The sequence below is a fragment of the Suillus subalutaceus genome (assembly GCF_016647625.1).
Source record: "Suillus subalutaceus strain FC151 chromosome Unknown DFJ58scaffold_691, whole genome shotgun sequence".
Taxonomy (NCBI): domain Eukaryota; kingdom Fungi; phylum Basidiomycota; class Agaricomycetes; order Boletales; family Suillaceae; genus Suillus; species Suillus subalutaceus.
In genome coordinates this window covers 1,651-13,748 of record NW_024540940.1, presented here as the reverse complement: position 1 = coordinate 13,748, position 12,098 = coordinate 1,651, and the positions used below count along the sequence as shown (strand labels likewise).

The 12,098-nt window shown below is 46.2% G+C and overlaps 4 protein-coding genes across 4 annotated transcripts; 1 reads left to right on the top strand and 3 right to left on the bottom strand.

Annotated features, from left to right (window-relative positions):
- Positions 1-157: 157 nt before the first annotated feature.
- On the bottom strand, positions 158-3,283 carry DFJ58DRAFT_720208 (uncharacterized protein; the record flags this gene model as incomplete). Its single annotated transcript, XM_041384695.1, has 14 exons — positions 158-289; positions 316-551; positions 690-948; positions 1,041-1,237; positions 1,291-1,474; positions 1,539-1,635; positions 1,692-1,852; positions 1,910-2,111; positions 2,162-2,260; positions 2,302-2,357; positions 2,419-2,595; positions 2,650-2,868; positions 2,923-3,152; positions 3,196-3,283. 14 exons carry the CDS (start codon positions 3,281-3,283, stop codon positions 158-160), a joined length of 2,337 nt encoding a protein of 778 aa, XP_041234734.1.
- Positions 3,284-4,813: 1,530 nt separating this feature from the next.
- DFJ58DRAFT_850200 (uncharacterized protein) lies at positions 4,814-6,446 on the bottom strand (the record flags this gene model as incomplete). The annotated part of the gene is made up of 9 exons (XM_041393746.1): positions 4,814-4,847; positions 4,882-4,959; positions 5,097-5,191; positions 5,381-5,477; positions 5,530-5,662; positions 5,708-5,807; positions 5,922-6,032; positions 6,285-6,344; positions 6,417-6,446. 9 exons carry the CDS (start codon positions 6,444-6,446, stop codon positions 4,814-4,816), a joined length of 738 nt encoding a protein of 245 aa, XP_041234733.1.
- A 2,817-nt stretch (positions 6,447-9,263) lies between these two features.
- DFJ58DRAFT_887334 (uncharacterized protein) lies at positions 9,264-10,666 on the bottom strand (the record flags this gene model as incomplete). Its single annotated transcript, XM_041394672.1, has 3 exons — positions 10,328-10,666; positions 10,151-10,279; positions 9,264-10,103 (listed from the first exon to the last, which is right to left on the bottom strand). Exons 1-3 carry the CDS (start codon positions 10,658-10,660, stop codon positions 9,264-9,266), a joined length of 1,302 nt encoding a protein of 433 aa, XP_041234732.1. The 5' UTR covers positions 10,661-10,666.
- Positions 10,667-11,178: 512 nt separating this feature from the next.
- On the top strand, positions 11,179-11,660 carry DFJ58DRAFT_832864 (uncharacterized protein). Its single transcript, XM_041392226.1, has 2 exons — positions 11,179-11,334; positions 11,531-11,660. Exons 1-2 carry the CDS (start codon positions 11,220-11,222, stop codon positions 11,617-11,619), a joined length of 204 nt encoding a protein of 67 aa, XP_041234731.1. The 5' UTR covers positions 11,179-11,219; the 3' UTR covers positions 11,620-11,660.
- Positions 11,661-12,098: the final 438 nt, after the last annotated feature.

Genomic DNA, 12,098 nt, shown 5'->3' with positions numbered 1-12,098 from the left:
GGTGAAGGGTGAATGGGATGGGATGGGATGGGAGAGTGCTGTGTGATAGAGGTGAAGGTGAAATGGGTGATACAGGTGAGATACAAAGGAGAGTGCTGCTCATATCCTGGCTTGTTATTGCAATAGTCATAAATGTAAATGTTGAACATACCATTAATTAGAACATATATCTCTGTGAACGAAGGAACATGTCGGAGTCCACATAATCAACGAGAAAAAAGTCGCCCCTTGTACTAGCGAAGTCTGGAACAAGTAATGCACCACGAATAACCGAGTGAAGCGTAATAAACTCCGTCGAAGCGAGTGGTCAGGCACAAGACGTCTCAGTCGCAAATCTTGATCTATAGCGTGTTGTGGGCCTGTCGGAGCATCCATAGGTTGAACTAGGGCGAGATCCAATGTTTGACTGCCAATTGATTGCTTGAACATGAATAAAATGCGAACAAAAATGTTCTTATTATTCCCATCTTTGTCCTGGGTGCGAACAAGGGCACAGTCACGTCGTTCACGGCCATGAAAGCTCGGGTTGCAGCGCAGGTGGTGGTAGTAAGCTTCCAGTCCACAACAGACTCGTAATTGACTTTGAGATATCGGTGTTCTTGAACCTGGAGACATGTTTGTGAACAACGGACTCGTGGGAGTGAAATATGGAGTTACTGACCGTATCTTGTGCTGAAAGCGTCAGCCACGTTTTGCCATCAGGTAATGGTATATTGTATGCAGGTAGAGCGTGATTAAGGAAGGTCGAGAGCTTTTTGCGGAACTGCCCAAAGGCACGTTGGACACATTGTCGTTTTCAAGCTGTGCAAAGGTTATTGCGGACTGAGGAGCGCCAAGGTGAATATGTCCGCCAAAAGACCGATCATCCAGGTCCTCTGTCTCAAGCTCTCTCTCCGAAAGTATGGCCTTGCGTTTCATCATCGAAATGATCGATGCGGTTGCGGAGGACTACAGAGACGAAGGTTGTGTGGTCAAGCCTGAGTATCTAGATAGCAGGGGTAGTCAACGAGTCAGTTAATGTGAAGTGTGATCAAACATACCTGGTTTGCGATATCTTTGCCATTTGTTTGCAGTTTATAGGCCCTCTTGATCGGCCCATGATGCTTCTCGTTTGGCCGCGTACTAAAGTTTCGCGCAGCTCCTTTTGCCCTAATGTCAGAAAATATGTGCCTCATTGAGTGCGCCTTCGGAAAATTCCAGTTTTTTGTCGCTTCGTCACCGAGAACTTCATATATTGCTGTTTGAAGTATTAGTGTCAAGTAGCGCATAAGTTGGTCTAGATACTAGGACTTACATCTAAGCACTTCTGGAAAACGAGAATCTCGGCCTCCCCAGCTGCAATAGTGCTTTCTGTGTGAACGTCAAATGTTATATACATGTAGGCATGGAGATAGCTGGCTATGCACTTTAGAAGTGCATAACCAGCTTCGTCATCTTTGCGTGTGAGCACGTTCTGTGTTGTATACAATATTTGCTATCAAAACCACAAGAAATATGTCAGTTATAGCTTCAATATGATATAGCGCTCGAAAACGTACCTTAGATATATCCAGGAACTTGTTGCCATCGGAAAAACTGATGTTTGTAACGTGGTCGAAGTGGTTTAGGTTTCGCCATCGCGGAAACGCAGCGAACCTATAGAATGAACAAAATACAAGACGAGGATGAAATAAGGATGTAAAGAGACTCACTGGTCATCAGTCGTCTTCTCAGCAGTACGTCCCAGTGTTTTCAGGTGGGCCTTGACTTCCTCGAACATGTGATCGCCAAACAAACCACTGTCGTAAGCGTGCAAGGTATCTTGCGAGAGTGCGTCATGCGGGCTGGACCGTTCAACAATCCACAAAGAGTTCTGACGGTTATGAGACCATTTAGTTTTGAGAGTGAGAAAGTTGAATGAATCACTCACATCGACAGGCCTTAGACTCTGCTTTTTTAGTGCCGCCTCACCAGCGGTACGGTCCATGTTCCACAATCGGACACAAGCTTGTGCATCATCAATGACGTGGGTAGGGTATATCGTAGAATGGTCGGTGAGCTTGTCCTTCGGGACAAGGCAAATAGGGCAAGGACATGCAGAGTTGAACCCTCGTATCAGGGCCATCACACACCTGATAACGTAGTGAGTAACAGAAACAATGTGAAACTACTAATCACGTACTGCTCTTCGTAATCGGCCGATAAAATCAGTATTAGTGGAAATAACCAGCGTAGAATTCCATCATAGCATTGGTGCGCGAAGCCAGTTTTGGAGATGAGACTGAGGGTTTCGAGGAGAATCGTGAATGATTTGTGCCATACACCTTCTTTAAATTCGTATAGGACAGCTTGCCATCCTCGTCTGAGTCTGCAGGAACCTGCCACAAGGGCAAAATGATTAAGTGTGAATTGATGTCTTCAAGTATCGCAAAGACTTACTATTGGCAACCAACCCACTAAGTCCTCCTCCAGGACCATCAACATTCCTGATTTCAAAGGCAGATTCCCGCAGCGTGCGATTACTGGGTATGCCTTGACAGCACCGGCCGACGAAAGGTGCGTTTTGTCAGCATACAGTATAAATGCGAATGGCGCACCATTATGGGGCAAAGATGTCTTGATTGTACACTTTAATTAGTCACAACATCATAAGAAAAATGAAAAGCTCACTTGTAAGTCCCACCAGCGGTCTCCTGTCCATGGCTCATGGAAGAAGCGTTCAAAATCAGTTCCGTCATGTTTGTACAGTCGCTGGGCATCCCAAACGAACTGCGGTGCTAGCAAGGGGTTATCCAAGAGGTCCAATGCCCAGTCCCATAGTGGTCGTGAATATACTTCATACTCGATGTTTTCCTTCTTATACTCAACAGGTACAACATGTCTTTCAAACTGTTACAATATGGTCATATATATGCAAATGTGACATTATGCTATCGCTCTTACAGGAGTCAGTTGGCTGGATGCCCTCGTCCATGCAGCTGACACGTCATTGTGAGTTTTGAAAGTAAAGTTCGTGCGACCATCCGCAACTCTCCAGATGAACTTGAGTAGTTCATTAGTTTGGTCTTTGCTCAAGGCAGCTCGGTGGGCGAGTTCAGCAAACTCGAAGTCTGCACGACAGCTGAAAGGCTGCCATGGCTCGTCATCGATGACAGGTGATTGTGTGTCTCCGGCTTATTGAAATGGAAAAGCTCTCGACGATCGGAGCGCGACCACTGTGAGGGTGATATTCGTCTTGAATGTGTCGAGACGATCTGAGGTAGTTGCTGTGGCTACCGAAATTGGAGGGAATGTTATTACCCATGCTGATATCAGAATCAGAACCTGAATCATGTTGAGATAGAGTCAAAACAAAACAGAAAGAATATTACATACGTAGCCGTGTGTCTTTCCCGACACTTTGCACATCATCGAGGCCTTCAAAACCTGCGTCATCATAATGGTAATGTGAATCCGCTGCGGATGGAGAATCAGCTGCTGAACCAGCCTCTTGAATGACTAGCGTGGTATCTCGGGCAGCCTCATGAGTGCGCCCTTTATTGCTGCGATGTTCTGATGAATCAAAGTTGATGATTTTGAATATAATCAGTGATTGAAGGTAATTTAGACGACATTGAGACGTACTGTGTTTTCCTTCCTTCAAAATTGACCTGGCTGCGGCCCGTGAAAACTCTCTATCCTCTTTCTTTTTCCTTCCTCCGCACAGCAGCTTTGTTCGTGTGATTTGAGGCCTCGGATGTGTACAGTTCATTACAATACTGACAAGCAACCTTGAGAGATGATACCGAAGAGCAGTGTATTTGCGTGCCCTCCTGTGATCTTTGGGGAGCCATTGATGGTAATATAAAACATATAGACGATGAAATAAGCACAGGTATCGTTCAGGAAGAAATCATCGATGGATGGAAGATAGGTTGTATAGATTGAAATCTGACCTTGATAGTGTAAGCCACTTGCAAGACACAGTTGTTTCCCCCTGGCAAGTTACCAATCACTTTCCTTCCAATATGCTATGAAGGTCACTTCGCTTTCATACGCTTTCAATAGTCACGCTTCCTTGGAAAAGTCTTCCATCATGGATGCAATGCAGTTAAATGACGTCTCAATTTAGAAGCCTTGCAAGGCACCTATGGGAATTTCCGACAACGGGTCACGCTTGAGAATAGTCAGAACCGCACCGTCTACGGTAAACAGGGCGAAGACCTCTAAAGAAATTGTTACCTGTACTTCATGCATAGCGTTCTTTTTATTAAGCATCGAGAGTCATCGGACTGTTTAGTTGAACGTCCTGTGTCCAGCACATGCTAGACGGGAACAGTGGAAATTATCTTTTGTTCAAGTTCTCCGCAAATCCCGGATTTAGTACAATCACTGTCAGTATGTTTCATGTGAGGTTCTGGCAATTGCCTTGAATGCTGCTACGGTACCGACACAGTTTCCACTCCAGCATCGTCCCAAATTATTGCACAATCAAGTGACCATGACGATTATAAGAGCAAACAGTCCACATATTTTCTTCCCGAGTAAGGTCACCGCTTATATATAAGTACATTGTTAACGTCCTGTCGGCGTTAGGCTAGTCTACTATAGTGATTTCGTTACAAAACAATAAGGCGAGTTATACCCGTGCAACTGCAACTTGTCCAAGTCATGATGGGCTGGAGTAAAACGCAGTTATGTCTAGTTCCTCCGATGCATCAAATGAACTTCAGATATATGCCGCCACACGCAGGAGCGGTTCATGACGTTAATTGAGGGATCACCTTTCTTGTGATAATCGCAGTGTTCCCATCGGCATTTGATCTTCACACCTGGGTATGCGGGAAGATGACTCTCATGCCAATGCTGTTTTAAATCCTCCAAGGTTCCTTCATATTCACATGTGCGTTGTTATGTACCCACCGGCAGAGGAGGGGAGATGGCTGGCTCATCGGCAGTCCCGACTGGGCCGGAGGGAGCTGAAACTGGCGCTTATGCCTCCTAGATCATGAAGATGATATCGCACACTTTGCGAAGGGTCATGTGAGACAGCAGTCCTGAGATTGCCTGGTGTCCACGAGACAGCACTGCTCGTGTTGTCAGATTCAAGTCAGGCAGATAGGGAGCATAATACTTACTTTGGATTGCCATCATGGGAACAGCAGAATGCATATCCGAGGCGGTCATACCGCGTTGCGAGGACGCGAGCAAAGTGTGGCCGATCGGTCTCAGGCTGTGTATGAGTGTGAGGGCACATATGAGAAAATAAGTGTGATGGCAGACCTGTACCTTCTAGATCGTGGAGATATGGCACACTTTGCGAGGGGCCATGTGAGACAGCAGCCCGGATTGTCTGGCGTCCACAAGGCAGCGCTACTTCGTGTTGTATGACTTGTGTAAGGGAGACAAGGAGCGCACTAACATGGGGTTTGCCATCATAGGTACGACGGAATACGCATCCGAGGTGGTCATTGCGCATTGCGAGGACCCGGGCAAAGGTTTGGCCGATTGGTCTCGGCCTGTGCATGAGTGTGAGGGCGAATATGAACAAATAAGTGACAGAAGGCATACATTGGGGATGCATGCGGAGACAAGTAGACCCTTCCCGTAGCTTGCGTAACCGGAGGTTGGTGAAGTATGCGGGGAACCATGCGGGACATCATTTCTGCTCGATGGGCTTCTGACATCCATGGAACGGCCACCACTGATTTCGTTATATTATGTTAAGGACGACATGGAGTGTACTAACTTGGGATTGCCATCTGAGCAGGGATGACGGCATTCACCATCCGATGTGGTCGCAATGTGTTGCGAGGAACACAGATGAACTGTGGGTGTTTGGATCCAGCCTGTGTATGAGGTTCATTATATGAAAAATAAACGGTGACAGGAGGGCATACATTCGAATGCGCTTGTCAACGCCGAAGGACTGAAGCTGCTGACACCTCTATTATGCTGGTTACTTTGGGGGATTGGTGGATTAATGCGCAAAGTTTATAGTTGTCAGTGTAGTTGAATTTTGTGGTGTTGAAGCAGACATCTTCAAGTTGTGGAATAGGAAAGGCAAACTTGTCCTAGGGGGAGAGAATGGGTTTCCCCCGTGTTTTTAATACCATGCCCCACCACAGCAAATGAAAGATGTCCAACAACGATATCTCTGAAAACATTATCATGAAATAATCGAAGGAGAATGTCCGCGGTCTTACGTCGCCTGGAGAAATAGTTAATCTGACATAGTTGAAACGGTGAACGAAACCAATTGGGATGGTTGCCATTCTTGTGAAATCAACCATTACCATTACATATTAAACAACAGTCGAGCATACCATGACAGTGGTAACTTCGCTTGCCACATGATGAGAATCAGCGAGCGCCTGTCGATGGACCTGCCGTTTAGTAGCTGGTGTTATGTTGCATCGCCAGATAGTCACGGTGATCATCCATACTTAATCACTTACTCTAGACTGTGCTGTGTTAACTGCGGCCATCTTTCGAGTACAGTAACTGAAGTACTGACACCTTGATTGCCAACGATGAAATCGACGGAACGACATTCCGGAATCACGCCAATTTTGATATGATCTTGGAATTTTACATCTATGGCATGTTCCTGCGGATAATGATAGACCCACAGGGACAGTCCTATGCTGCGCGTCACTTAGTCACCGCTACTTTTGTGCAAGCAACCCCCCAGGAAAGCCCGGATTTTTTATCCCTCTAGTAGAAATGATCCTTTCCCCAAATGGAACCTTTTCTCCAGAGGGATTTTTATTTGAGTCAAAACTGAGATATAGGGTATTTTGTACCGGGGTAAAAGTAATCAATCTGGCCAGCGGTGAAAAATGGATTTTATGCTAAAACGACATCTTTCTGAGTTCTGTATCTATCTTCAAGAGGGATATCTTATCTTCCATAGTTTTGTCATCCCAGCCGTTAACCGGGCCCAAGAAGCTTCAGATTTCGGCCTTTTCAGAATTTGAACATCAATTTGGCCTCTGCACAAAAGTAGTGGTGACTAAGTGACCGCGCACCATGATATGAAGGTTTATGCAGGTCAAATTTCTGCTGGGGAGGGGTTCCCATTCGGAAATCAGCAGAGAATTCACAAGGAGTTTCAATGTACGATCTTGCGCCACCACGGCGCCAGCCTTTAACTTCAGTAAGTATATTATATTAATAACATAAACACTGAGTCACCCTATGTCATAATGGAAGCTTTGGATCACTTGCACGTGGGACCGCCTCGCTGTATAGGACGCAAATCGTAATTACGTTCTTCCGCGACCCTAAGTATAAGGGTACTAGTACTGGTCTGGGTGTAAAATAGTGAAACACCGATCATCGATCATCCCCAGTGAAAACTAGACATGGCCAAAACGGCCAGGATAGTGTGAAATATTGTTTAGACATATAATTTATGCTATAATATTGTATAATCTTCAATGACACGATCGTCTGCGCATCGCATGGCAAAAAGATTACATTTGCAATATTGTGTTGGTCACGTCGTCGAGCGTGTTTTCGTCAACACACACAATTTGTTCACGTCAATCTTAGAGGCTGTTCGGCAACCAGATGTTGCCTAACATTTGCCAAATGTCATCTCGGCTTGGATTTTGCCGAAGTTCGGAGCTTGGATCATAGGCCCAATTCGGACTAACCCTAGCACGCTGATATGGGCTGTAGGGTATAATACGCTGTCCTTACATTTGTACTCTATGCGTCCCTACACCAATGGATCCTCAATCGGGACTCCAGCGTTTCATGCCCCAACATCCAGAAGTTCAACGCCGCCTCATCCGACACTCAATCCTTCTAGTCAGCATTTTAATCAGCGCTACAGCCAATATACTAGAGTCGGTGTATGCCAAAGATCCAGAACCGTATCACACATCTGCTCTCTCTGGTGAAGCCTGGGTGATAGAGCTGTTGACTGGCCACCCAGAACGGATTCGTTGTGAACTTGGCATGCATGCACATGCTTTTGAACAGCTTATATCTGAGCTTCGTACCCTTGGCTATACCAACTCCAAATTTGTTTCGCTCGAGGAACAACTCGCGATTTTTCTATATACGTCTGTCACAGGACTGTGTGTCAGGCACGTCGGCGAACGATTTCAACGCTCCAATGAAACAATTTCTCGGTAAGTACGCACTAATAGTTATTTTTTGTGGATGTCTCAATGTATAACCTATGTACTAGTTATTTTCGCAAGATGGTCAAGATATTCTCATCTTCCCCCTTCTACACAAACTATATTCACTTGCCGGATGACTCCGTTCCTGATAGAATTCGCTCTGACCCTAAGTTTTGGCCGTTTTTCCAAGATACCATTGGGGCCATTGATGGTAGCCACATTCATGCTTCGCCTCGCGCATTCGAACGAGGTCCCTACCGCAATCGGAAGGGATTCATTTCACAAAACTGCCTATTTGCTTGTGATTTCAAACTGAATTTTACTTACGCGCTCACCGGCTGGGAAGGGTCGGCCACAGACGCACGTATCTACGAGGCTGCAGTGGGCCATGACCTTCGCATTCCTGCAGGGAAATACTTCCTTGCAGATGCAGGCTTCCCTCTGCGGCCTGAACTACTCATTCCATACCGCAATGTGCGCTACCACCTTGCAGAATGGGGCCGTGCAGGTATGAGGTACGTGTACTGGTGTTATTCTTTCTACAATGTGCTGATTATTTACAGGCCGGCTACAAAAGAAGAGTTATTCAATCTGCGTCACTCGTCCGCTCGAAATGTCATCAAGCGGATCTTCGGTGTCCTCAAACGACGTTTCCGAATCCTCCATCTATCACCGCCATATGCTATGGACATACAAGCGCAGATTCCAGCTGCGTTGTGCTGCATTCACAACTTCATACGTTTTCATGATCCCTCGGAAGGTGTGCTACCTGAAGCAGACCATTCAGACGCTCCCAGCACGCACACCGCAAACTGGGAGCAGGCAGTAGAAGAAGCTCCGGCCGCAAACAACGATCTGCACGCGCAGCGTGATCTCATTGCGCACGCAATGTGGGTTGAGTATCAGCGTATTTTAGAAGAACGACGTGCTCTTGGTAAGGACGATGACGACATTTCGGATGACGAGTATGACGAGTATGACGATTATGGACTGGATTAATTCTCACTAGTAGCAAGTACCATGTACTTGTATCTGATCCGTTCCAATTAGTATATGATTCAATGATGCATGAAATACATGTAGAATGAGCAGTACATGAAATGGATACTACATGTTAGTACGAGACAAGAATGTAACAAGCGCAGCAATACAAATGATATGATAGTACTACTGCAGCGGTGGAGAGTCCAAGAGCTCTAAGATAAATGCACGGCGTGTCTCGTAGTCATCCTCAAGCCCAACATAGATAGCAAGCTTGTTATCCCCTCCTGCAAGGGAAAATATGCGCAGGAGACTGGCTCTCTGACCAACTGACAAAAAATCTCCATCTTTGCTGCGCATAATCTCTAGGCCGCGAGAGATGATATTTGGTACAGTTGGTACAACAACCTGAGGGACTGGTGGTGGAAGCGGAGGCGGAGTGGCTATGGTCTTCTCGATAACATCTGTGAGACGGTTGATGCTACCTTGCATGTTCATGACGGCAACTGCTGGAGTAATCTTGGCAGCAATCTTTGCGGCACTATTTATCCCTGACTGCATGCCACCATGTGCTGAAACTCGTGCCTTCTTGGGAGCCGGTAATGATATCAACGTTGATGAAAGAGGAACAGGATTGTTGGACACGGGAGGGGCACCAGTGCGTTGAGATGAAGAGTCGACAAAAGTGTCGGTGCGCATGCACTTACTGGACTGCAAGCCGGCAGCCTGAGAAGTAGCGGAGGTTCCATGAAGCTGGGCGCTAAGTGGCATCATTAAATCAGGGCTCATGTCTGGCACATTGCTGGGGGCAGCGGCTCCAGCAGTGTCTACATCCATATCAAGAAGGCCGAGGCCTCCGTCAAAAACATCAGGCACGTCATCTGCAGTATTGACAGACGGAGGGGGCGCAGTAGCTGGGTGCAACGCGTGCCTTCCACGAGCACCGCTATTATCACCTATGATCAGCTGCATGTTGTCGTATCGAGCCCACCCTTTGTTGCGAAAGGGGCGCATCACAGCTCGTGACTTTTGGGTGTCAGTCAAATGCAATAGAATTGAGCATCATTACATACATTGGGGTTAACATACGTATCCCAAACATCACCAGCAGCACGACCCTTGATTCCAGCCCCCCGCACATTATCCCAATGGAAACCAGACACATTGCGATAATTCTCGATTTGATTGAAGATTTTTTTGAGCTAAAACATGCTCGTAAACTTATAATCATTCGAGAAATGATCACATACCGATGTCCACTTTGTCCTAACCATCCTGGCCGTCTTCGGAGGGCCTATTGTTTGAATCGCGTGATTGTCATTGATAGCAGTTGCTGCGCTGTTGAAGGTAGTATTTGTGAAGTTCCCGCCATCACCACCCGCTGCCCGATTCTCAATCAGATGTTGGAGTAGAACGTCCACTTCTGTCTCTTGCCAGTGCGCCTTTGCCGCATTGTCCGGCATTGATGTTACTTCAGGTTGAGCCATAAGGACTGTAGTAAAGCTAGCACAGAGAGCGGTGAGTGCAACAACAGAGGTGCAAAGTCTCTGTTGACGATAGTAGTCAATAAGATAAGAATTCATGGTAGATGTACAGGTATGAGATGTAAGGTTTGAGCTCCGACAATTGAGACGCTTGAAGCCGAGAATCCGCACATGACATTTGCCAAATGTTAGGCAACATCTGGTTGCCGAACAGCCTCTTACATCACTCCGTCCATGTCTCGATCACTACTTTGCATTCACACATCACACAGCTTACTTACTCTGCAAAGCTCCACTCGAATTCTCGTGTGATCACAAAGTTTGGGTGAGTTTTGAAACTACCAACACCCCAAAGTTTAAAAATGTTTGGGGAATTTCGGCAAAGTCCATTTCCCCCTTTCTTCTTACCACCATCTTCCCAACAGCTAGGAGTCCTGCCACTGCCTTCCTCACCTGTTTCCACAAATATGCGGGTCTCGTGGATTCAGGTATACGTGTTGTTACTGCTTTTCTTAAATGGCATTAACTTATTGTCTCTGCAGGCTTATGATCCACTTAGCGCTAGCTGGTAAGTTTCAGCTCTCGAACTCTTATTTTATGATCATTCATGTTTACTAGGAGCGGGAAGGGTGCTTATTGTCGACAGTAGCTCCGCCTCATGATTTCCCTCCGTCCTGTTGTCTTCAGTATACTACTCACCTCCCTCACTCTTGTTCTATGCCTTTTTTGCTGCTGGACGCTCTCCCATCACGTTATCTTGCCGCTCCTCGCCTGTCTACATCATTCCTATTAATATTCTTTTGCCATTGCCTGCTGGTTGCTTCCCAATTGCCTGTGCTTGCTTGTCTCACTCCTCGCCTGTCCACATCGCTCCTGTTCTTTTGCCGTTACCTGCTGGTTGCTGCCTGTGCTCGCTTGTCTCACTTCTCGCCCGTCCACATCGCTCCTGTTCTCTTTGCTGCTGTCGAGTTTGCATGCTTCTCGCTGTCGTGCTGGTTCTATCATTATCATCCTGTATCGTATTTGCTGGTCGCAGGTCAAAGCGTTTGTATCAGTAGATTATAGCATAATTCACCCGAATGCAACCGATTTTGTCGTACCACACGAACTGAATTGAAATATGCTGAAATATGATAACAATATTCTTAGCATATCCGGATACGACATTCGAGAATATTGCAACAGATAAATATTCTATTTGTCTCCACAGCGAGTCTCCTATACTGAAATATTGTGCTTCTAAATTCGTCATATTCCGCTCGATCTCAACCGTTTTGGCCATGTCCAGTTTCCCTGGGGATCATCCCGGACTCTTTATCTTTTGTTTGTTGTTCTTTGTCATCTCAGTCACCGTTATCGAACGTTGATCGAGATCCCCTGTTCTTACGCTTCTTTTTGCAGATTCATTTATTCGCGTTATGGCTACAGTTCCTTTCCAACATGTCCTCCTGCCGATTCCTTGGTCTGTCCTGTCGCCCAAGAGTTACTCATCGTACTCAAATTTAGAAAAATGTGACATAAATGTTACAGTGTACGA

Excerpts from the sequence above, each read along its gene's own strand:
- DFJ58DRAFT_832864 (XM_041392226.1), top strand. The coding sequence starts at position 11,220 with ATGATTTCCCTCCGTCCTGTTGTCTTCAGTATACTACTCACCTCCCTC. Across the intron at positions 11,335-11,530 it reads TATCTTGCCGCTCCTCGCCT|TTTGCATGCTTCTCGCTGTC; the intron begins GTCTACATCATT and ends GCTGCTGTCGAG.